The 26389-nt window shown below is 40.9% G+C and overlaps 2 protein-coding genes across 6 annotated transcripts in view; one reads left to right on the forward strand and one right to left on the reverse strand.

Annotated features, from left to right (window-relative positions):
* Window positions 1-9648: 9648 nt before the first annotated feature.
* SMIM19 (small integral membrane protein 19) lies at window positions 9649-24422 on the reverse strand. Of its 3 annotated transcripts, XM_045821898.1 has the most exons (5): window positions 24194-24331; window positions 18954-19091; window positions 17262-17386; window positions 11680-11768; window positions 9649-11510 (listed from the first exon to the last, which is right to left on the reverse strand). In XM_045821898.1, exons 2-4 carry the CDS (start codon window positions 19085-19087, stop codon window positions 11704-11706), a joined length of 324 nt encoding a protein of 107 aa, XP_045677854.1. In that variant the 5' UTR covers window positions 19088-19091; window positions 24194-24331; the 3' UTR covers window positions 9649-11510; window positions 11680-11703. The 3 variants fall into 3 exon arrangements, with proteins under 3 accessions (XP_045677854.1, XP_045677855.1, XP_045677853.1); XM_045821899.1 differs by having other exon boundaries at window positions 9649-11768; window positions 24284-24422; XM_045821897.1 differs by having other exon boundaries at window positions 9649-11768.
* Window positions 24224-26389, forward strand: part of SLC20A2 (solute carrier family 20 member 2) — a 98564-nt gene continuing 96398 nt past the window's right edge. The window contains exon 1 of one of the 3 annotated variants that reach the window (XM_045821893.1): window positions 24224-24358. The gene's annotated coding sequence lies outside the window, so the exon portion shown is untranslated. Of the gene's footprint in view, window positions 24443-26389 lie in introns of all 3 variants that reach the window. The other 2 variants (XM_045821892.1, XM_045821896.1) reach the window with 2 other exon arrangements.

Consider the following 26389-nt stretch of genomic DNA (forward strand, 5'->3'; position numbering starts at 1 on the left):
TTTTTCATTCTTTTTTTTCTTGTTCTTCTGATTGGTTGTTTTTTGCTTCCTTATGTTCCATATCATTGATTTGATTCTCAGCTTCATCCACTCTACTGTTGTTTCCCTCTAAATTGTTCTTTATTTCAACTTAGTATATCCTTTGTTTCTGACTGGATCCTTTTTATGCTGTTGAGGTCCTTACTAAGTTCCTTGAGCATCCTTATAACCAGTGTTTTGAATGCTGCATCTGATAGGTTGCCTGTCTCCATTTGGTTTAACTCTTCTGGAGTTTTGATCTGTTCTTTCATTTGGGCCATGTTTCTTTGTCTCCTTATTTTGGCAGCCTCCCTATGTTTGTTTCTATGTATTAGGTAGAGCTGCTTTGACTCAATATTTTTGTAGTGTGGCCTAATGTAGTAGATGTCCTGTAAGGTCCAATGACACAGCCTCCCATTCACCCAAGCTGGGTACTCGAGGTACACCCTTTATGTGGGCTGAGTACACTCTCCTCTTGTAGTTGAGTGTTGATTGCTGTTGGCAGGTCAATGGGAGGGATTTACACAGGCCAGTCAGCTGCAAGGATTGGCTGTGACCACTGACCACCAACCTCTACCCTCGTAGAGGATTAGCTGTGCAGGGGCAGGGTGGTGGTTCTCCAAAGTGGTCTGTAGCTATCCTATGGGCACTGGCCCTGGGGTTTCCCAGGTGGTACAGGCCAAGGTCTGTGTTTTGCATGGGGCTGCCCTGCCTGAGCTATAAAGCAATCTGAGATGGCTGCTACTTGTGCAGGACTTGAAGTTCCCAGGTGAAGCCGAGTTATGAATCTAGGCTGGCTGCTGCTAATGTCTGGCCTGGAGCTCATTGAGTGCAGCTGTTGCTTGTTTGATAGGATTTAGGAAGTTGTGCAGCATGAGACAAGGCCAGCCATTCATATGGAAAAGCAGCTTGGGTGGACCCATAAGTTGGAAGGGGAGGAGTCTTAGGGCATCTCCTGGGTGGGGCAAACAGTGTTAGCCAGGTTGATGGAGTCTCACATATGGCATTTACTTTCTGGCTCTGTGGCTCTGATGTGGGAAGGTTCAGAAAAGGGACAACGGCTTCTGCTCAGCTTGATGCCAGACATTTCAGTTTTTCCCTGCATGCCACTGGTGCCTTTCAAGCTGCCATCTTGGTGCTGGAGCTCAGAGGCGGTGAGTCTGAGTAGGTGAGTTGTGTATTGGATCTTTAAGAGGAACTTCTTGGGGCTCCACAAATTTCTTCCACTGATTCAATGGTTTTTGCAGCCAGCAGATGTGGGGACTTATCTTCCTGGCATTGGAATCCTGGGCTGAGGGGCCTGTTGTGGAGCTGGACTCCTTTCTCCCAAGATATTGCTCCTGAATTTTTATCCTGACTTTTTATCCACTTGACGTGGATGTGGGACTAACCTATTCCACGTCTGTGCCCCTCCTACCAGTGTGGATAGATGTGGTTTTTTAATTTCATAGTTGTCGGACTTCCATTCAACCCGATTTCTGATGGTTCTGAGTGATGGCTATTCTATATTTTAGTTGTAATTTTGATGTGGTTGTGGGAGGAGGTGAGCCATGTCTGCCTATGCCGCCATCTTGACCAGAAGTCATACATATTATATAGTTTTAATAAATCACCCTCACTACACTTTTTCCAAGTGTTATCAGACAAGGAAGGCAAAGATCATAGATAAAGAAATGTGCTCAAGGGACAAAGCTATAATTGATATCAAGATGATTTGTCTAACACCCCTTTCTATTATATTCTGCCATAATAATTCTAAGTGGTTCTTATTTGTTCATTGAACAGGTTTGCCATAAGCCATGCATGTAGTTCTGTTTCTGTATGTTACTGAAAGTAAGAAACTTCATATTTAAAAAATTATATAATATAAATATTTCACTTCCAAGAATGGTCTTTTAATTTGATTCATCTTAGTAATACTCCTCTTGATTTTTTAGCATAAATTAGATAGACTGGCTCAGAGAGTGTACAATAGTTAGAACTCTTATGGAATGCATATTCTATCAAATACCATATTGGGCAGTTAATATGGTGAATTTCATTTAACCCTGAAAATAGTTCTTAGAGGTGGGAGTTATCTCCACTTTATAGAAGAGGACACAAAGCACTGTAGGTGGAAGGGCCTGGGCTGTAAACCAGGTCTTTCTCTGGCCACAGCTCACACTGCTAGCCCCTCTTGTATACACCCATGGAACACACCTACTCACTTCCATGTTCACTGGTGGCATCTGAACTGCAGGGGTCTTTTTTCTTTAAACTTGTGTATTCTTGAGTCACTAAACTGAAATTTTACCAAAGAGAGGTACGAGATGAAGCAAATGCACACACCCCAAGTCCTGCATGTGCTCCTAAGGCTATGTCTCCTGGCCTTCTTTCCCTGAGTTGCAATGTGCCAGGACAAGTGCTTTGGAGGAAACTCTAGATTGCACCCAATCGCCAATAGAAAAGCCCTGGTGGGTGCAGTTTCTGTGACTTACAAAACAGGTGCACAGGAGAAGAGGTCATGTCACATTTATTAATTGCTGTGGATATTTTAAAAAATATGAGTGTATTATGGCAGAGTGGCAATGAAAGAATAACTTTTTCAATATGGACTAAGGTTATTTTAAATTTGGTTTGTGCAGCAATTTATGTAAATCTGCATATCGATGTAAAAGGGCTTGTCTTCTTCTGCTTTCAAAGTCATAACTTAAATGACAACCAAATATGTTAAGTGGCTTTTGTGAACTCACTACGGTCTTTGCGTGCCCAGACTTGCCTGGTACAAAGTGTTCAAAGCAGACATGTGATTTATAAACTATGGGGCAATCAAATGAATACAAAGCAAAAAAAAAAAAAAGAATCCTCTACATTTGGGTGTTTGGTAGTCATACTTTAAAAATATTGTAAGGAAAACTTAGTTGCTGCCATTTGCTTGACTTTTGTTGTCTCAAAGGGATTTAGATGAGTCATGCTATATTATTGTCCAGCAATAATGTCAGCATTATCCTCTACAGGGAACAATGCCTGAACCTCTAAACCATTCTGTTTCTATTATGAGAGTCACAGAAACATAGGGTGGAAAGGGTCTCAAGACATAACACAATTTGGTTTTTAGCATTGGGCCTCTCCTCTAATTTCTCTGGGCCCATATTTCCATCTGAAAACTGGAGATATTATCATTGAAAGTTTTTAAAATGTAATCAGTAGAAGTGAGTGACACTTAGGTATGTATTCGTAGGTGGCAGTTTTGTTTAGATGACTTGATTCATGTACTTTATAAGCTCTCATTAGCTAGCTCCATTTTCTGGGACTGCAGAGAAAGCTAAAGAAATACATACTCTTTTGGCCTAGAGGGGTTAGGGGCTCCATTCACGTCTGATTTTCCTCTTTAGAATGCTTAAATGTATCAATTGGTTACACAGTGAAAGAATATTGACCACCACCACCGCCACCACCACCAAGGGTTATTACATTGCTTTCCAAGGTGTTCAAGTAATTTATCATTTAGAATCTGACCACCACTGGGATAAGGGCAGTCTTGTTCCCATTTCACAGATGAACAAGTTGAGATTTAATAAGTAAGATTAATGGTATGCTCAAATTCATGTAGCTACAGCACAGATTGAAATAGGCTGGACCTCATACTTCAAATTCTGTGTTCTATCAACTAAATCATTACCTAGTTTGTTTCCTATCTCCACTGGTGCTTTAAAAATTGTCTTGAAACATATACAAGTATAGTCATGTTTTGATTGTATGAAACATTACTTTATACAAACTAAATCAAATTCAAATTTTATTTTAACTTCTTAGGAGAGTGATGAACTACCTCCTTTTTATTGGCCAAAGATGATAACAATAAGGTTAAAAAGATTATTTGGATCATGAAGTGACTTTCCTCTATTCAGAATTGTTTCAAACTAAATTTCTAACAGCTTGAAAAAAGAAACGTCAAGCTTCAGTCTAAACTGTCAGCTAGCAGAACAGTCTATATTTGTTATTGTTGGTTAATACATTCAGCTCAAATTTCTCCACAGCTATAATTAAGAAGTAAGGTTTCTAAAAATTTTGTAATCCTTTTGCAGCATACTAGATTTTCCAGGGTCCTTTTTTTTTTAATAAACAAAGAAAGGGTATATTTTACAAGTATTAAGTTGGCATAAGTAAGAATTGTTGCTAATTCTTTTTCACCATAGCAATGGGCCAGAGGCCATTAACTAAGGCACCTAAGAAATAGCCAAAAATGTCTAGAACCTTAAGTAAATTAGAGTGCAACTAAGTAAGCAATTTTTTAGTAAGTAGGTTTCTAAACACCCTTACTCATTTATAACTTGTATATAAATGAAATCTGTCCTTGGACTGGTGTTCCTAAAACCCAACCTCCAGTCCTCTGCAGAAAACATCCCAGATCTTGAAGATGAAAGAGAGAAAGCTACCGCTGATGATGGAAATCTCAGGGAGAGGGAGCAACGTCTTCCCCCAGGAGATTGGCTGACAAAAGCCTTGACAGCCTCCATGGGGCCCATACACAGTTTCCTGCAGTTGGCCAGGCCAGCATTCCCTCCCATGTTCTGGGCTTTGACATGCTTCCTCAGTCAAAGTTGGTTTCCAATCAACATTTTATTGATTGACGTTTTGCAGATATACAAGACAGTAGTGGCATGTTAGGTTTTGCTTCAGAATTACAAATTGTGGAAGATAATGACTGAAGTTCATAACGTGGTGCTGCAATGATTTTCTAACTCTGAATGTAGCAGTGGAGAAGTTACGGTGTAGAAACACTTGCCAGCGCCATGACTGCTCCTTTACAAATGGGATGGGTACGCTCGAGGTCATCTGAACACCGCTGCAGATTTACAGGTTACCTGCAACTCTGTGCAGTCCTGGGCCAGGATCCTTCCCTTCAGAGTTTGAATAGCTTTGTGTTTGCTGGCAATTAGCATTAGGTATAATGAGTCTAAGAAATTGCAAACAATGAAAATACTGGTAGAGCAAAACTAATTTGGAAAGGCAGATGTATATCAAAAGAAGAAACGGTAACATTTCCAAACTGTTCCTTGCAACCACTTTTATTGATACAAATTGAGATTTAATTGTTAGAAAAATATTTTGCAGAATAACTATATATTTAAAAAATTATAGCACCATAAAATATATATAGTATTCTATGCTCTTAAATATTTTTTGGGGAAATATCCACCCTCCTTTTTTCTTTTTCTTTTTGGAGGGGGTAATATGAGATAGTCCACCGGGAAGGAACCGAGGTCTCCTGCTGACAGCCACGTGAGGGAGCCATCCTGGAAGCAGCTCCTCCGGCTGCCTGGGGCCCCAGGGGGCAGAGGACGTCCTCACTGCAGCCTCAAAGGCAGACCCCACGCCTCCCAGCTACACTGCCCTTGAATTCTTCAACTGTGACATAATAAATGTTTGTTGTTTGAAGCCACTGAAAAACCAAATAAAGTATATGTTCATCACTTTCACAAAATATACTAAACTGCCAGCAAGAGCTACAAGAATGGTAGAATCAGCTCTGGCTGGTGTGGCTCAGTGGGTCAGGCGCCAGCCTGGGAACCAAAGGGTCACCAGCTTGATTCCCAGTCATGGCGCATGCTTGGATTTTGGTTGGGGGCCTCACATATCATTGTTTATCTTCCTCTCTTTCTCCCTTCCTTCCCCTCTCTAAAAAATAAATAAAATCCTAAAATAAAAAAAGGATGATAGAATCACTGGTGCTCTTTTTTTTGTACTGGAGTTTGGGGTGGGGAAGGAAACTATTAAAACAGCTGTATTCTATAGGTCTGACTGTTTTCTGGGGTAGCACAGCGCTAGGTTCAACCTGATTTAATTCAGTATACTACAGTAAATAAAGGAAAAACTTGACATGAGAGAAAAGCAAGTCATTAACTTGTGTGTATATGTTAAAATACCGGTCCTAAGTCTAAAATGCACTAACACATACAGTATACTACTATGTGATTTTCAGAAATCACCTTTTTGGGTCCTTGCCTTTGTACTTCTCTCTGTCCCTGGAGACATTTCTTCCCATTTAATCTTCACGACTCTCAATATTGCAAAACTTCAGGACTGGAAGTTATTCATGTTGTTCCCTTTTACTCAAACATAAAATAGTAACCGAAAGATCATCTGTTATAATCTATTTTCCTACCTCACAGAGAGGAGACAATGAGAGCAGTGCTGGCTGTGCCCTATTTCAGCTATAGAGCTATAGAATCAGTCTTATTTTTAGGAGTTCCAGTGAATTTAATAATTTTCTTATGGGGAAGAGGCAACATTCTGATTGCTGATGTTTCACCCGGGCAATGGAGAAAGGCAGAACTGGAAGTGGTAGCCGACGAATGGGCGGGCGTTCAGTTAATTGCTTACGTTGTACGATTCCAGAGGCCATGAAAGCTGCTTTTAAAATTTGTTAACTTTAGAGAGTGAGAGGAGAGAGAGAAATTTGTTGTTCCACTTATTGATGCATTCATTGGTTGGTTCTTTTTGTGCCCTGACCAGTGATGGAACCGACAACCTTGGCCTATCAAGATGACACTCGAACCAAGTGAGCTACTGGCCTAAGCCAAGACTCTCTTGTCCCTGAAAAGCACCACTGTTCTAATGTCTGGAAACTTGCTATCTTTCCAGTTAAAGGCTCTCTCTGTTACATGACAACCTGTGAGATGGAACGCTGTGGTCAGTCAGTGACACCTGTGAGAAGTGTGTTTTGGATTGCTGCAGCAGGCTTTGGTGGAGAACAGAAGAGTGTTGGGTGCTGTGGGATGGAGTGCAGAAGGAAGAAGCACAATGCTGTCAAAGGTACCTTCGGACACCCAGCCTGTGTTTTAGTATTGCCAATAACTGGTGTGGCAAAAGAAAAAAACAAAACAAAACCCAGCACCAGATTTACTAAGGAACTGATTTACAGATACTTTTTCTGTAACTTTAAAAAAATATTCAAGTTTCTAGAAAAGTTATAATAGTACCAAAAGCTCCTATATACTCTATCCTCAGTTGGTAAAAGCCCCTACTTGCTCTATCATTGTTTCTCCTCATCTGGTTATTCATTAGGCCTAGAGTTTGCTTAAGTTTGAGTATCTATTATCACTTCCCTTTTGCCCAAAGAACTGCCTTTAGAATTTCCTGTACAGTAGATATGCTTCTGATAAAGCCTTTCAATGACCATTTATCCAAAAGTATTTTATTTACCGAAACATATGTGTGGTAGCAACTTTAAATTCCTTGCCTATCAATTCAATATCTGGGTCATCTTAGGGTCAGTTTATATATGTTGTTTCTCTTGACTATGGATCACATTGTCTCATTTCTTCTCTTAACCTTGAATCATGTTACTGTAATTTTTTTATTTTATATTGGATACTGTGGATGGTATGGTGTCGAGATTCCAGACTCTTTCTCTCTCTGAAAAGTGTTATTTTGGGCAGGACTCAAACTGTAGCTCTTATGGTGGGCAGCAGCTGAAAACTCTGCCTACTCCTTTCAGCTTCTTAGCTATTTGTTTCCTGCCAGGCCCCGAAGAGTCTCTGTAGGTTCATAATTCAGGGGTGAGTCTCTGTAGGTTCATAGTTCAGGGGTGAGCCAAGGACTTGTTTGAATTTATATGCAGATTTTGGGGTTTTCCTTCCTGAGGCTCACTCCTTTCTGTGAGGTTCCTTCTCACTTTCCAGCCTCCCAGGAATCCCTGAGCTCTGTCATCTTCTCAAACCAATTTCCCTATAGCTTTCTACCCTAGCTCTAGCTACTCTCACCTGGTGGACTTGGAAATATCTTTCAGACAGAGAACCACATAAACACGAATCTCAACCAGGGCAGTCCCATCTTTCAAGGGTCAACCTCCTCCTGGTTTGTCTGCTTGTGGTGACTGTCAAATAGTTGTTTTTTATGTTTTGTTCTGAACTCACAATAATTATCTGTTAGTCTGATATGATTACCATGATTACTCTATTATCAGAAGAACCTACAAATAGTTTTCAAAAACATAAAAATAAAACATGGCCCTGGCTGGTGTAGCTCAGTGGACTGAGTGCAGGCTGCAAACCAAAGGGTCGCCAGTTTGATCCCCAGTCAAGGCACATGCCTGGGTTGTGGGCCAGGTCCCCAGTTAGGGCGTGTGACAGGCAACCACACATTGATGTTTCTCTCCCTCTCTTCCTCCTTTCCTTCTCCTATGAATAAACAAACAAACAAACAAACAAACAAACAAATTAAAAAAACCATGGGTTCTATAAATTATTACAATTAATTAATTCAACAAATACCAAGCATTTACTTTGGTCTAGTTACTATACTAATACTAGGTGAGAGAAAGCATTTAGATATAAGATTTATATTAGATTATAGTCAACTTGAATGGTCCTGGATTTTTAAACTTTGAAATTGTACATTTACTTGTCGTAAGTACTTTACATTTATGTAGTGCATTTTAAAAAATAAATCAGATTTGAGGCCAAAAACATTTGCAGTTAAGTTTAACAGCACCAACACTTGATAGCAGTGAAAAAAACCCAACTTTCTTCAGTAGTTTGAAATTTGTCAAAATAGATTAAAATAAAATACCTGGGATGGTACCACACTTTCAAGAAACTCTGGAAACTCAATGTAAACATTGAAAAGAAGTAAATGATACAATGCTCTTTCAGCATCAAATTTGGGGCTGAACTACCACCAATGGACCCGACAGTCAGTGGTCTCCCCTATGACTTATCCCATCTTCCTACCTAGGATGTGGAATGTTGCTAATCTACAGAAACAACTTTAGTTTTTACTAGATTCAAATAAAATAAAGTAGAAAAGACATCAGTATGGAATCCAATGCTACATGCCACTCATTTACTTTGGGGTGAGAGGTCACTGCTGCTGAAAGCTCCCTGTGTGCTACAGGACCCCGTAGTTGACCGCCGCAGTTCTCCGCTTGGTGCTCATCCTTACTCTTAAATCCGCATTAAGACCTGTCTGGCCCACAGACTTACAGGAGACTGAAGGGGGACAAGAAGATAGGTGGGAAGTTTTCTTGCTTTATAGTTCTGTGCAAGTTTGGCCCTGACTTTATCAGGCAGTCAAGTGGGGAACATGAAGACTGAGCCCAGTCCCTATTCTCACTATTTTGCATACAGGTGAGAGGTTGGCAAGTAAGTTCCCTCATTTCCATTTAGCTTCCCAGCACCTATCCCTGTTTGAGTTCCATTATTAGAATTGAAGTCCACAGGTCATTCATGTGGATATATACTTCATAACTATTTGCTGAATGAATTAGTTGGTTACGTTCTCTTTATTTTCTAAGATATATTTGGTTTTGTGATCTGAAATCATTTTTATTACCACTGTTTTATCTGTTGTTTCTACTCAATACTAAAAATACTTCTGACATGACACCAACTTTACCATAAATTCTGCATTTCGTTTTCTGATGAATCATATAAATAACCCCACCTGAAGCAGTGTGAGGTCAATAGCAAACATCTGTGCTCTTCAGAAGCCAACCCCTTCCCTGAGTGCAGCTGGTTGGCATCAGCTAAATATCAACTATTTAACACGCTCAAGCTGTGCACTCCCAGAGGCTGACTGGTGCTTACTGCTGAATACCTTATGCATTAAAAGGAAAAGAAGAAATAAGGAAAAGGAGAACACAAGTGTTATTTACCAGTTTATTAGTCATTCCATTTTTCTTCCAAAGAAAATAGTTCCACTGAATCCTTGGTGGACTGGCGGGGGCGGGCAGGGGGCAGAGGCAGGACAATCAGCTGCCATCACTTTGAAGTGTGGCTGCAGGCTTCTATGCCTTTCCCAGCTCAGCTGTGGAAGCAGAGAAGAAACTTCAAAGGCTGACTTGCTGTTGTTCCTGCCAGTGGGGGTGAGTGATTCCCATCAGTTCACTTTAGAGAAAAAATGAGGAATTCATCCTCTCTCACTTGCCAGCGTTTGATGTTCACCAATCAACTAGTTTTTAGTTATGACTGTCACTACCTAGCAGACACAGACGAAAACCACCACAGTCAACTCCGTTGTGATTTATGTTTACTTATGTACACTATCTTCACAAATCATCTGAGATGGCCAGGTTTGCAATTTGTCCATATCGTGCCACATGTCAGTGACAGCAGGTAAACGGCTCCTGCCAGATGACACTCCCTGCCCACGGAAACACGCAGTGTGTCTCCTAGAGCAGAGCAAAGTTGAAGACTGTCTCCTTGCTGCTTTGCTACCCCCCATCTACAATTATAACTGTTTACAATCCTTTAATTATACACAGTTTTTCATCTATATGTAGGTGGTGCATTCATTTGTGAGTTAAGAAAGAATCAGTCCATTTGGTCAACAATTCACCTTGCACAATATATACATTTTTGAATGCTCTAATTAAATTTTAAAAGCAAACAATTCCCCTGACTGATTTTATTTGGTCTAAACCTTTTTATTTAAAATTTATATTAGTTCGCTTTACAATTATAAGGAGAAAAGAAAATAATGCTGAAATACTAACTCTTAGAATTAAGAATACCTTTGACTCCCTGGCTGGGTGGCTCAGTTGGTTGGAGCATTGTCCCGTGCACCAAAAGGCTGCACGTTCTATGCCTGGTCAGGACACTTACGTAGGTTTTGGGTTGAATCCCCAGTCAGGGGTATGTACAGGAGACAACCAATCGATGCTTCTCTCTCACATCGATGTTTCTCTTTCTCTCTCAAAAATCAATAAACATATCCTTGGGGGAGGATAAAAGGATACCTTTGATTCAAAAACTCTAATTCTTGGCCAGTTACATGGACAGTCAAACTTCCCTGCCACTATTTCCAACCAGCTATAATTCAAATAAATATGAACAATTAGGTAAAACATTTCAATGTACAGTACAAAATGGTACAAGATATGAGAGTCTTCAGGGAAGATTATTATGCCAAAAAAAAAAGGAGAAGAAGAAACCAGACAGTTACATTAAACATAGACAGTCATATGACCGAAAAGCAAGTTGCTAACACCAATATAGCAGTGTCCATTTATTTAGCAACATGGCCCCAATATGGCCTAGAGGAGACTCTTACGGTGGAAATGAAACTATAGAATTAAAGAAAAAAGCAAGCAAACACCTAGGAACACAATCAAGGGGGAAAAAATTCCAGAAAGCTTCCATAAGTATCAGATGGGTACGCTTCATGTTACACAAAAGGCAGTCTAGTATGCTAAGTTCTGAATAAGCAAATAGTTAATTCAATTAAAAAGTGGTACGGCAGCAATGAGAACACAAATAGGTCAGCTATCCATATTGTATTTACCACAGAATACAATCAGAGGAAATTATACCAATGACTGGATTTTAATTTTTTTGATTTTGCAAAAATATTCAACTCAAAGTAGCATAAACTTCAGGCTCTCACTTCCAAAGATGGGTTTTCATTCCTGCCTGACTGTATCCTGAAGAAATCAGAAGTCTTTAAATCACCATCTCTGGTTATGGTTTATCCTCCTGCTTTCAGGCTTTTTGAGCCAATTTTTATTTCTGTAACAAATGAGTCAGAGATGAAATTTTAAAAAGCAAAACAAAAGAGACCAAAAAAATTGGAGAAAAATCACGAGTAAAATGATTTTATGGAGAAGAATATTTTTTTAAAATGTGCATGATTTAGTAGAATTAGGAGTTTGCTACTACTATACTGTTTAACAATTACTTGCGTTGCTTCTTTTCTGGGAATTTACTCCAACGAGAGCTGCACGCTGTCAGCCTGGTTTTGTGGCTGTTGATAGTCATACTTCCTTGCTATTCAAAATCAAACAAAAAAGAAAAAAGATAAAATTAATAAAATAGTGAAACAATGACTAGCTAACATCATTAAATCACAGTCAAGTCATGCATCTCAGTAAAGAGTTAGTTTAGAATTAGAGGTAAAGACTTCTCCTCCCCCGTTTGTGATCCTCTAATCTCTCAACACTGCTGATATCCATTTCATATGTTGTTATTATTATTATTATTTGTATGTCAGGATTATTCAGAGCTTTAAAATATAGGATAAATAAGAAATAAAATAAAAATAAAAAATAAAATAAACATTATTGTTATTAAAATTAAATGAATTTTATAATTCCTTCTTTCTTGTCCCCCCATGTCCATCTTAAAATAAATAATAATGTTTTTGTTCACATCATAAGGAATTTGACTATATTTAAACTTATAAACCTAAGAGACTTATTATGGAACTTTGTAATATGAACTAGAAGAAAAAACAAATATGTAATTAGGTATTCTCTTTGTACTTCTGAGAAATAGTTTAAAAATGGTCTTAACCTAAAACCAGAGAAAGTATAGGGCTAAAATCTTCATGAATGCCATTCAGTGCTTAGCCTTAAAACTCAGTCTCTTCATTTGTCCCTGGCTAAGAAAGATGCTATTTGTTTACACGTCTGGGGAGATGTGTATGAATTCAGATTTTTGTGGCCTTAAACTTACACAACTTTGGGAGTCCCCTTTAAAAAAAAGAATTTTGTTTGCTATTTCCTCTTGCCCAGGAGACTTTGTTGGGATGAGGTTGGCACACTGTGAATGATCCAATGTGAAGAGGTTCAGTAAATGTGCAAATCGACACACACACAGTTTATAAGAATAATGGCTTCCAAAGAGGCCCACACCCTAATCCCCATGGTCTGTGAATGTGTTATCTTACAGGGCAAAGAAGACTTTGAAGACTTTGTGATTAAGGTAAGTACCTTGAGAGGGGGAGATTACCCTGAATTATCTCGGCCCCACCTAATAACATGGGGCCTTAAAATCAGAGAACCTTTCCTGCTGAGTTCAGACAAGAGGAAGATACAAAAATGGAAGAATCATTAGAAAGATGCAATGCTGCTGGCTTTGAAGATGGAGGAATGGGGCCACAAAGCAAGAAATGTGGGTTGTCTCTAGTAGCTGGAAATGGCAAAGCAACATATTCTCTTCTAGGCCAGAAGATAAAGCTACACTGGCTGGTGTGGCTCCACGGGCTGAACGCCAGCCTGAGAACCAAAAGGCAGCTGGTTCAACTCCCAGTCAGGACACATGCCTGGGTTGCTGTCCAAGACCCCAGTAGGGGGTGTGAGAGAGGCGACCAATGGATGTTTCTCTCCCTCTCTCTAAAAAATAAATAAAATATTAAAAAGAAAAACCTGCTAACACACAGATTTTATCCCAGTGAGACTGTTGTAGGATTTTTAACCTATAAAAAAGATAATACATTTGTGCTGTTTTAAGCCACTGAATTTGTGATAATTTGTTGCAGCAGCAATAGAAAACTGATATACACCTTACAAAGATAGGAATTCTGATAAATTTTATTTTATGGCATTCCCATCAGAGAAGAAAAAAAACTATACACACTGAATTTATAATTAATTGTATATGTTATACTATCGGTAACACAGTCACCCCAAGCAGCATAAACAAATAGTATCTCTTTCTTGGCTAGGCTTCTTTTACTTCATCATAAGAATAATTATGAAGCATAATGTCTTTCAGGTTCATCTGTATTGTAGCATATGCAAGAATTTTCTTCTCCTTAAAGGATGAATAACATTCTACTCTATTTATGTACCATGTTTTGTGTATTCATCCATCCGTCAAGGACACTTGGACAGTTTCTACTTTGGCTGCTGTGAATGCTGCTGCTATGTTAATTTTACTTCTTAGCTTGGACTGGTAATCCATACATATGGTACAAAGTGCAGAAGGAACAAAAGAAAAACAATGGAAGTGTATCTTGATCCTATCCGATCAGTCAGTCTTATAGCTACCTATCCAGTTGCTTTCCCTAAGGGAAATGCTGTTATCAGTTCTTAGAATAAAGTGTATGCTAAAGAATTTGTTAGAGGTTTTACTTGTTGGCCAAAAACTCTATATATTTTTTTCCATAAAATAAAAGACACATTTTTCATTTTCATGAATAATTTTATTGATTTTGATATATTGAGTATGCCAGCTATCTCCTGTGTGGTATAATGTTGATTGTTCTCAATTAATGTCTTGATTTGACTGCTATCAACTTCAACTGGTCTATCTGACCATGGAGCACCTCCAGCGAGAGATCTCCGGCATGAAACTTCGCAAACCTTCTCTACATATTGCACAAATCTTTTTTGTGTGTGTGTGTGTTTTATTTATGTTTTTACCTTTCTTGAAATAATAAAGCAAATATGCTGAAAATGTTGCTCATTTTCTTCCATGTTCAATATTAAATTAGCTATACAAAAATTCACCAATTTTGATGAGCTTTTTTTTTTAAAAAAATGCATGCTGATATGACAGCTGTCACAATACAATGTAACAAAATTGTTTCAAATGAACTAAGTGCTACTAGATTCATCTTAGGGAATAAACCAAAAGAACTTTTTGGCCAACCCACTATTTTTTTCCTACTTTTTACCTAAAATTTCATTTCTTGCTTCTCTCTATGCACATACACATACACATTTAAATTTTTTAAAATATATTTTATTGATTATGCTATTACAGTTGTCCCATTTACCCCCATTTATTCCCCTCAGCCCTGCACACCCTCTCCCACCTGCATCCTCCCACCCCCTTTTTAGTTCATGTCCATGGGTCATACACATTAAGTTCTTTGGCTTCTATATTTTCTATACTATTCTTAACCTTCCCCTATCTATTTTCCACCTACCCTTTATGCTACTTATTCTCTGTACCCCCCTCCCCTGCTGATAACCCTCCATGTGATCTCCATTTCAGTAATTGTTCCTATTTTAGTTGTTTGCTTAGTTTGTTTTTGTTTTTGCTTTAGGTTCAGTTGTTAATAACTGTGACTTTGTTGTCATTTTACTGTTCATAGTTTTTATCTTCTTCTTAGATAAGTCCCTTTAACATTTCATAAAATAAGGGCTTGGTGATGATGAACTCCTTTCTCTTGACCTTATCTGGGAAGCACTTTATCTGCCCTTCTATTCTAAATCATTGCGTTGCTGGAGACAGTTAATCTTGGATGTAGGTCCTTGCCTTTCATGACTTTAAATACTTCTTTCCAGCCCCTTCTTGCCTGCAAGTTTTCTTTTGAGAAATCAGCTGATAGTCTTATGGGAACTCCTTTGTAGGTAACTGTCTCCTTTTGTCTTGCTGCTTTTAAGATTCTCTCCTAATCTTTAATCTTGGCTAATATAATTATGATGTGCCTTGGTGTGTTCCTCCTTGGGTCCAACTTCTTTGGGACTCTCTGAGCTTCCTGGACTTCCTGGAAGCCTATTTCCTTTGCCAGATTGGGGAAGTTCTCCTTCATTATGTTTCCAAATAAGTTCTTGCTCTACCTCTTCTCCTTCTGGCACCCCTATGATTCGGATGTTGGAAAGTTTAAAGTTGTCCAAGAGGTTTCTAAGCCTCTCATTTTTTTGGAATGCTTGTTTCTTCATTCTGTTCTGGTTGAATGTTTCTTTCTTCTACTCCAAATTGTTGACTTGAGTCCCAGTTTCTTTCCCATCACTGTTGGTTTCTTGTACATTTTCCTTTGTTTCACTTAGCATAGCCTTCATTTTTTCCTCTAATTTGCGACCATATTTAACCAATTCTGTGAGCATCCTGACTACTAGGGTTTTGAACTGTGCATCTGATAGGTTGGCTATCTCTTCGTCACTTACTTGTATTTTTTCTGGAGCTTTAATCTGTTCTTTCATTTAGGCCATTTTTTTTTTTGTCTTGGCGTGCCTGTTATGTAGTGAGGGGCGGAGCCTTAGGTGTTAACCAGGGCGGGGCAACTCACGTAGTTCCGTTGTGATGCTGTTTTCAGGGGAGGGGTCCGAGAGGGGACAAAGCTGCTTCCACTACTTCCCATGAGCAAATTGGGATCCTGTGGTGCTGGTTCCCGGTGGGTGGCTTTGTGTACGTTCTAGGACCCCATGGGTCTCTCCAATGAACTCTCCTGTGAGGCTGGGAGTTTCTCCTGCTGCCGCCTCGACCCCCACAGGTGTTTTCAATCAGAGGTTTGAGGCTTTATTTCCTGGCACTGGGGCCCTGGGTTGTGTGGTCTGTCTTGCTCCCCAGTTGTTCCTCCTGGTTTATCGGCATGTGAATGTGGGACCACCCAGTCTGCCAGCCACCGCCTTGCCCGCCCTGGTCCTCCAGCTGCTGCCTTGCCGTGAGTCCTCTCTGCCCCTCCTACTGATCTGGATGAATATTTCTTCTTTAACTCCTTGGTTGTCAGACTTCCATACAGTTCGATTTTCTGTCAGTTCTGGTGGTTTTTAGTTTTTAAATTCGTTGTTCTTCTTTTGGTTGTGCGAGAAGGCACAGTGTGTCTACCTACGCCTCCATCTTGGCCGGAAGTCCCCGCACATTTAAGTTTTTACTGTGGATATATTTCTCTTAAAAAATGTCCAGTCTTTTTCTTTAAATCCTACACTATCCCTATCAAGGTAATAATTTTAATAATCTGATGCATACCTTTTCAAATCTTTCTCCACGCTTGCATAATTATACAGAACATTTATATTATACATAGATAACACAAAGGATGTTTTGGTCTTTTGATTTTAAAAGAGTGGCATTATAGTACATATACTATTATATTTTGCTTTTCTCAGCTTAATTGTACACCACAGAAACAACATCCTAATTTTTTTAAATGGTTGCATAAATGGCTGTGGCTTACAATTCATTCTGCCTCTATGCATTTTAAACTTTGTTTCTCCTCCAGGAGCTACATACTCACTGTGTTCAGTGCTACAGAATACATTACTATTGGGAGATGACCTCCGGCCTTGGGCATGCACACTGATATCACATGCCATTTCCAGAAAGCCATTCCTAAACGCTTTGCCTTGACATAATTTAATTATAGCAGAAGGGACTGCAAACTCCATAAATACAATACAAAAGTAGTTCCAACTCAACTTTCTCTTAGATCCCCAAAATGCTCCCAGCCACTTCAACGCCATTCCACATAAGGGGAAGTACAAAGGAGGGAAAAATTAGAGTAGGAAGAGACAGCAATCGTAACCAATTGTTAAAATATCTAATTTTGCAAAATTTACAAAAGTACGATCACATGCACCCATTTCTGGGGTTCTTCTCAGGGTTTTGGAAGGGGCTTGTGTACATCCAGTGGCCTGAAGGATTAACTTCATGCAGCTCTGCCTTTGCGGATACTATGTTGAGTATCTGAAAAAGGCACTCATTTTTCATTATCAACTATTTCTGAAAACCTTTTGCTAACTGGATTCAATTCCAAAAAATCTATTTTAAACATGTTCATGTATAGAGGTAAGCACAGAATATACTTACAAATGGAATACATTTCCAGTTGCTGTCTTAAACGAATTTTGCTTATGGTGTCATAAAACTTGGGCTCTGATAAAGTTTCTGTTGTAGGTGGCACACTGAATATCCTCATAATTTTTCTTTTATTCCTAAAACACAAAACCAATGCAGAAGAGAGATTTGTATTAATATCTATAGGAGTATAACATTCTCATGATCGTTATAAGCGGAAACTACATTTAAGGATTTAAATGGCAAGGAATCCATGTTTTATTTTGTGTCTGTGAATGCTTCCTTGGCTCAAGTGTTCTTTCTTTCACTAAAAAGTATGAAGCCGTACATGTACAGCCACAGGGCTATAAGAAAGAAAAGAAAGTAGCTGAACACATTTACTTCCTACAACAGCTAAGTACCTCCACTGTGCCTCCGCTCCCTGCCCCTGAAAAAGCCAAATATTGTAGAGAAAAATGCATCCAGAAGAAAATATCTGATTTTCCCCTCCCTTGCTTGTCCTCCAAATAAAGCTAACTTTCTGAGTTTGAGTATACACATAATGTGAGCAGACCTTGATTGTGGAAAATAATGAATAAGCAATCTCTTAAATACAATAGCATGGGCCTTAGTGGGGCCATCTATTTAGAATGGGTAACAGTGTGCCCTTGCTTTTAAAACGGTGAGGTGGGGAGGAGGTAGCGGCTATATTTAGAGGAAAGCTGTTTCCTGCAAGTGGGCCAGTACTGCTCCGTGGAGCCTTCTCTCGCCCACCCCTGAGAGAGCAGGCAGCCAACAGGCGGGCTGCCCCAAGGGCTCGGGCAGCCAGGGAAGGTGAGCCTGTGTGTCTGAGAGCAAGGACAGCCTCTGAACTGTTCCCCAAACCAAACGTCAATAATTTTTGGATTACTAATTATTTTAAACTATCTAATATCTTGTTGACTTTGGTAGAGGACACCATAAAGCATGTGGCTATAAGCAGAAGCAACTCAGTTCAACTAATACTGCTTTCTCTCTTCAAAGCACCTCCCTCTTTTTTTTTTAACTATTTAAAGGAAAGGAGAGAGAGAGAGCGAGAGCGAGAGAGAGAGAGAGAGAGAGAGAGAGAAGACAAGAACAGTTAAGTTATGCTAAAGTACCCAGAATTAAAGTAGGAGATATTTAATATTTATTGAGAATTTACACTATGTGACACACCAGGGACATAAAGGTTAAAGGTCCTTGTTCTTAAGGGACTGAAGTTTTTGTGGAATACACAGACAAGCAATCAGATGATACCAATATTGTTCAAGAAGTGTTATAATGTAGTCTTGCAGAAGTAACCAAAGGGAAAGCTTAAAATGTACGAAGAGAATTGCTGAATACATAGGAGTTACTGTTTCTGCATTTCAGGGATAGGGGCCCCCCAAAATGTGCTCCTCCAAGGGTGACAGTGAACACGGCTGGATGATACAACGGAGCTGGATGAGAAATGATAGTATAATGCAGCTGGTCAGGTGCCAGGAGCTGCACTAAAATCTCCCTCTCTTAATGCAACGGAGTTCCAAGCCAACCCTCAGTGTCTCGAGCTCGAGAGCCTGAGTAGTCAGTGCTTTCAAGTAGAGAACAAAAATGCTGATGGCATTATTTTCGTGCACTGCTTTCAGATAAAACAAACAAATGAACCATCCTGCCAGGCTTTTAATGCCCAGTTCCTTATCTCCGCTGAGGTCCTCAAAGATTTACCTCTTGGCGTACATGAAGAGGCCAAAGCTCACGAGGATCACTACCAAGTAAACGTTGGTGGCTTCGTTCCAGGCCTCATGAACGCTGTAATCGATGGAGCCATCGTCACCCATCACTCTGTCATCCCCAGGCATGCGGCTGTAAGAGAGAGAAGAAAGAACAGGGTTTCTGTTAGCGATGGTGTCAGTGCAGAAGGGCTGGCAATCATTTGGCCTGCTGGCCAACCCCAGCCAGCCGCCTGTTGCTGTATGGCCCAGGAGCCAAGAATGGTTTTACATTTCTAAATAGGTACGTTTTAAATGTTATTAATTACCTACAAAATATCCTTGGTTGTTGCCTCACAGCTCTCAAAGCCTAAAATATTTACAATCTGGTCCTTTAAGAAAAAGTTGGCTAACCCCTGGTCTAGATAACTAAGGCATGGAACATTTTCCCTTATTTTAGACTTTGAACCATTATAGCTTGTACATAAAGGTTAAAACTTGGGATTTATTAGTCATATTAATATTAGTCATATTAATAAAGGGGTGCAGGTTGAAATGTCACTGCAGAGTTTCCAAACAGTAACTATCACTCAGATTAAAGCAATTGAATACTTTGAAACACAGACCCAAACCATTGGCTGTGATGCCCGGGGAGGCGCTGCACTTGTGACAGCAGCCTAGGAAAGATGCGACAGCCACAACAATGCTCTTCCATGTGCCTTCTGATGCATCCTGAAACGTTGGAAGCTTCATCTAGTTTTGGCTTGAGGCCAAATGTGGTTGAAAGAAGCTACGGGATAAAAAGTTACTTTTTGCTATTGACACAGCTGCGACTTCTATTCAAGGAAACGCATTCTTTGGACATTCCCACAGAAAATAAGAATGGTAATAGCAACTGTATCAATTAGCAAGAAAAGAGTCATGGTTTCTTATTTGTGTTTGGGCAGGAAATTGAATCTTTCCCTTAAGAGAAAGTTCCTCCTTTGTGTTACATACAAAAGGTAAGTAAGTCTAAGTAAAATGACCTAACATATGAAAGAAACCCAGAAGTGTTACTTTAGGCATTCTTTTAAAAGGAGAACAAATGATAGGTGATAACTGTACTGTATTTTTAAAGGATAAAACAGCCATTTTCTAATATCAAGAAAAAGAGTATCTAAAATGGTCAAGAAATTATTCTGCATTTCCCCCTAGATACTCTATAACAACAAAGGCATTGTTACAGAACAGACAAGGGGGGCCTGGGATGATATACTATTATTGAAAGAAGGCCTCGGGTCCATTATGTCCGCCGCCCTAGGAAAGACGTCTCTCAATGCCAGGTATTTGTGAAAAGGAAAGGAAATGTTTATTTAATGCTATACTAACTTAAAGTAGTAACCTAATGTCTTTATCAAAAATCCCAAAGTCCCCAAAAACACCCACAGACACACAGTCCTTCCTTCCTTCCCCCTTTGCCCAGTCCAGAGTACCGTATCTCAGGAAAGGAAATAGAAGTCCATGGCTCAGGCAGTCCTCTGGTTATTCCCAGTTAGTCCTCCATCTCGACTGGGAGACCTTCCTGGGTTCCTGGCACCCTCCACTGAGTCGCCGGGATCTCTGCTAAAACCAGGTGGTGGTTCCCCCTTCTAAAGCTGCGGGGGTCCCCACTCTGGCACAGGCACGTGGTCCTCTCTCCCCGGGCCACAGGAGTCTCCACTCTGTCAAGGCTGCGTGGTTCTCCTCCTCTGGGATGTGGGAGTCTTCACTCTGCCAAAGCCACGTGGTTCTCCTTCCTCAGGGCTGCGGGAAGGGAGAGTCCCCACTCTGTCCAAAGCCGCGTGGTTCCCCCTCTCAGGGATGTGGGGGTCTCCACTCTGTTAAAGCTGTGTGGCTCTCTCTTCAATGGCCGTAATCTTCTCTGCACCTCCACAGTCACATGGCTCTCCTTCCTAAAGCAGCAGGGTTCTCCCCCTCCCAATGGCCGCCAAGTCTGGGTTTTAAATCCCCGCGGCCAATCTTCCTCTGCAGCCTCATTTCCGACTCCTCCCACACTTGGCTTCACATGCCAGAACTCGTATCCTTCCAGCTTTACTGGGCTGCCATCATGAGTCTGGGCAGGCGTGGCTCCATGTCCTGGAGTCAATCATCTCCAAGCTCCCACGCAGGCGCTGTAACTCGGGGGACCTGCCCCCCCCCCCCCAGTTACGTCTTGGTGGGGAAGTTACTTCCATTCCCCTGGCTCAGGGCATGGCCATAGCTATTTAACATATCTAAGCGACCAGCCAAAGGCTATAGATAGATATGTTAAATGACCACACCAGAGCTTGGCTGCAAGGCTGTTGCTATGCAAAACAGCTCTCAATGGCCCTGCTTCATTTGTCCCTTCTCCCAACCCACACCGTGGGGGGGGGGCGGGCGGGGCGGGGAGACATCTTAAAATCTCCTGGACACCTTAAGTTCTGGACCCCATTTCAAATGCCCATTTGGGGTCCCCCCTCTTGGCTGCACCCTGTAACAGCATTACAGACATTCACCCACTAAAATATCTTGTAATCTATCCTGTAAGCCTGTAAAATATTCTTTAATGTGGATTTGGTTCAGTAGGTTAGTCAGTGTATCAAGGGCAGAGTCTGTTTTATTTCTCGTAGTATGCCTCTGCATAAAATGAATGAGATTTCCCCAGAGGTCTGCTCCTAAGCCAGGTGGCATATTTGCCCCTTGCTAACATCTGAAGACTTAGTCAGACATTTGGGGGTATAATGTACTTGTTTACAATAAAGTGAGTATCATGAATGGCCATTTAACTTAAACTGTCAACATCGAGGGCAAGATTAATTTCTCTAAAACATGTATTGGTGTCTGATGAATATAAAATGTCTTGTAAAAATTAGCCAGGGAATAATAAAACAGAACTTTAAATTATATATAGTAATTTATAGATACAAACTCTAAATTCCTATATATTAAAGTCTGGCTGCAAATTTTCTCTTTTTTTAAGAGAGTAAGAAACACGGGGGTGTTTAGCATAGTCAAAGTTTCAATTCACATTCCTTAAAACTAAGCTCCAGAGTTTCTCTGAATATAATATCATGAATAATAGTAAGTAATCAATCTACTTTAGAAATGGAACTTCTCGAAGACCAGACTAATAATTACAATTTATCGAATATAGAATTTTATTAGTGCCAAAATGTAAAAAAACAATGTGTTTGGCAAAAAGAAATGACTTTAGATATCTGATTTGAGATGCTGAAGAAGGCCTGGAACAATTATGCAGCAAGGGTGGTAGGTTTCAGGATTGGGAGTTATTAACCAATCAGGGATGAAACAAGAAATATATAGTAACAGCCACTAGCATGTATCTGACAAATTATGACATTGTTTCCTACCTGTTTTCTAATGCCTGACTGGATCTGAGCCAGGTTAATTACTGGCTTCGACTTTTCACAAAATTCTGTTCATGTGCCACTCAATGAAAGGTGTATTTCTGGAGAGCTTACAAAAATGCCAGTCTGTAGTTACAGCAGCTTTCCAATTACTGCTCAACCAGATTGTAAAATTTTAACGTGGATTATATAACATATATTAGACAACATCATTGGTATGCAATGACACCACTGTTCCACAGTTCCAGGGAACTGCACTGGGGCTATTTTTAGTAGTGTCATTGTGAAAGATCTGCACTGAGGGTAGACCTTTCCTGACCAGTCCTCCATTATGACCAATGGCAATGACTCTGTAAGATTGCCAGCAATAAAGAATGGTTTTGTCCAAAGTCACAGTACAGACCCATGGCTCACATGTGGCCTGAACTATGACCATCCCCTCCCAGCACGCCCCAGTCTAGCACACACACACCCCTGCTGAGGGCTTCCTGCATACCACCGCAGCCACCTTCTTCATTCTAAAGCAAAATGCCCAAAGGGTGTTACATTGGTTCATTCCTGGCAAGTTAATGTTTCAGCAAGATCACATGTGCTTGGATCATGATTCATCGATTTCTCAAATTCGTCATTTGATAAAACTAAACTTTGTTTCACATATTTTTCCTGTACAGTAATGTTTGAATGATTTCAGTAGGGAGATGCTAGGATCAGCTGAATAAAGTCCTAGGGAAACATTAGTATCCAGAGATAAAGTTGCCAAAATATGACAGCTCAGGTTTGGTTATAGTTTGATCAACTTTTAGATTGAAAATTAGTTTCCTGATTTTGCGTTCCTGGTACCACGTCTAGGTGGTTCTAAAACCGAGCATCACTTGTCATCATGTGTTGAATATTATCATTTTTGTCTCTCAGTACTTTTTAATTATGATACAAATTCAGGTTAGAATGACTTATATAGTTCCAAGAGTTCCTTAAAACACAATCCACTGCATAAATGTGATTTCCTTTCTCTCAGTCTTTGAAACACTGAAGGTTTGAGTTTCTGACGCAGGTTACAAGCTAATAGGCCTTCAGGAGGAAGGAACCAATGAGAGGCTAGCAATTAACATTTGAGGGTTTACGTGCTGGACAGTCCATATGTTCCTTTAAACTTCACAACCACCCTGCTGGGAGGCACCCCATTGTACAGAGGCACCTGGGATAGTGGTGGTGGTTACCATAGTACAACTTGCCCAAAGTCATACCATCTAGGGAGTGGAGGGGCAGGGTTGTCACTTGCATCTGACTCCCAAACCCTAAAACTTCCAGGCCTGACCCCAATCTTGTGAGACCTGCTCCTCCCGGAAAAACGAATCCGGTTACGCAAGTACAAGAGTATAATCCTTTCTCAGGAAGTGGCCGCAGGTTGGAGCCTCCAACAGCGGCCAGATCTTTTGCGTTTCCGCCGCCCGCGGGCTGCATGTGATTCAACCTCTAAATACCCCAGCTAAATCCCAACGGGGCGGGGGGCGTCGCACCCTCCCCACATTTGCGTTGCAGATGCAGCTACTTCAACTTTCTGGAACTTGGAGCCTATTTCCAAAGACCCTGAGAGGTTCCGAGCCCCCATATTTGCGTTGCAGATGCGGCTACTTCCACTTTCTGGAACTTGGAGCCTATTTCCAAAGACCCTGAGAGGTTCCGAGCAAAGCCGAAGCAGGTAGACGGAGCCTCCAAGCCCACAACCGAGGGCGTGGGACGGCCGCGACCTCCACTACCCTTCCTCTCCTGTGCGGGCCCTCCGCTCCCTTCCCCAGCCAGTCAGGGGCGGGGCGGGGCGCGGGCGGAGGGCGGGGCCGGGTGACGCGAGATTGGGGCCCGGGAGGCGCAAGGACGCGGGTCCACTCACGCTGCTCGCTCCGGAGGCGGCAGGCGGTAAGGCTGCTCCTGTCGGGGCCTTCCCCCCGGAGTTGGGCCCGGACTCTCAGGAACCGCTTACCGCACGGACCTGGAAGACCTCTGCCTTCGTCATTTCCTGCCGGCCCGTCGGTTTCCGGATAAAACAAGGAATCAGGTCTTTCCTTCCCCGCCCCCCTCAGCCCCCTTTTCAATTTTTGAACGGGAGCGACGCAGCGACGGCCCGGTGCCGCCCCCGCGCGTGAGTGGAGCCGGGCTCCCTTCCCCTCCCCCTGCTGCGCGCGTCACCGCCCGGCCCCGCCCCCGGCCCCGACCCCCGCCTGGACCGAGCGCTGTCCTCCGCTAGTGTCCGGCGCTAGACCGTCGCCCCCGCGGGAGGGCGGGTCGGGTCGGTTGGGTGGGTAGGGTCCCGCTGGGGCTTCTTGTGGTGGTGGGTCTGGCCACCCTGCCTGGAAGTCCACGTGGACCTGGCCGTGGTGTGCTAACCCCCCGGCTGGAAGTAGCGGGCACGGGTCATTGCCCCGGAGTGCCATGCCTCTTCCCACCGGTTTCCCTCGCGCCCCGGGCATGATTCTAGGTGTGGGAGGGGGAATGTGCATTGTCCTGCGAATCGAGATGAGGCTGGGAGACACAAAAATTTACTTTTTTCATAATGAGGGCATAGGGTTAGTTTTAATCCTTGCCTTAATATTTATTTAAGAAAGCTTATGCTCTCCAAACTGTCTTCATTTTCCGTATGATAATGAACATTGCGTGGCTGAGACTGTTGAAGTGCTTTAAAAAAACTGGGTGCTGTAATATTGAAAGTTTAAGTGACTTGCGTATTTAAAAAATTTCATGTGGGGACGTGAAAAATATAGTATTTTCTAGCATGAGACAGGTAGTGAATTTATGTAAGATTCCAGTATTCGTATTGAAGTTACAGATCTCAGTGGTTGGTGCAGCCTTGCAAATAAGTGGCCATTTTTCCACGTGCTTGAGGTCTTAACTGTTCCTTTTGAGCTAGTTCTCTAGGATCAGCTGACTGCTAATTATAATTCATGCTAGACCGTGTAGAGGTTTTATTCTTAATTGATAAGCAGAGATAAGAGCTAATATTTAACACTATCCATTAGGAAGTTTTCTCTGCTTCTTTGTGGATCATTTTGTTGCAATTAAATTCACCTTTGTCTAGATGAAGTGCATTAGTTGGTACAGTAACATACTAGCTTTATTTATATAGTATTAATGCATGTTAGCTTGTATGTATTATATACATAATTATGTATTATTTTACAACCATTCATTGTGACTATAAAGTTGGAAAATTATAAAAGTAACAGTGGGCAGTGTTGACTACTGATTGTTTGCCAGGCCTGTGCCAAATGGTCTACATACTTTATCATATTTAATCATTCAGGATAACTTTTTGCATAAGCATAGGTTGCTCAAAAATATTTGAATATGTGAGTTTGATTCGAATGTGTCCAGGTGTGGAATATGTACATTGATTACTGCTCTGTTTCTGGTTTTGTAAATTAAGGATGTTGGCAATATGTAATGACTTATAGAGTAAATTAATATGTTTTTCAAACTGGAAGATGGCTTTAAAATTGCATGGAACTGCAGTTAGTCCTTTTGTTTGAGTATTTGGTAGTTTCCAAATTCCCATTATGTATCATTGTCACCCAGTGAACAGGTGATGCTTGGACATTGGAAAAAGGTAAATGTTGGGAAAGCCTTAATGGCCCCTTCTGAACGGCTTCTCTCCATATCCAGTTTCTAAGTGACATTCCTAGTTAAGGGTTAACAAATGACAATGAAACAGGAAGAGTAATTCTCCAATACCAAATCAAGGAAATAAAAAACAATGGGCTGGTTATTACTTTGTTGATTAAGTCTGACATTCATGGCTATGAGTGTTAAGAATGTAATTTGTATGCAGGGGGTCTACTTAATATTTCAGTTTGCCTGTAAACATCTTAAACATGTTCAATGTCAAGTCCAGTACTTTGTGCATTGAGAAGTTAAGTTTTTGGTTGGATTTAATGCGGCTGTTTTGACTTCCTTAAGCAAGAAGTTTATTTTGACCGTGTTTCCACAGATATAATTTCATGATTTATATAGGCATAACAATGACGAGAATGATGGTGGGATCCAACAGTTTGCTTCTTGTGAGAGTAGAAGTAGTTTAAAAGGATGAGGGAAG

Source organism: Phyllostomus hastatus, unplaced genomic scaffold (assembly GCF_019186645.2).
Source record: "Phyllostomus hastatus isolate PE091 unplaced genomic scaffold, TTU_PhHast_1.1 phas_scaffold_46, whole genome shotgun sequence".
Taxonomy (NCBI): Eukaryota; Metazoa; Chordata; class Mammalia; order Chiroptera; family Phyllostomidae; genus Phyllostomus; species Phyllostomus hastatus.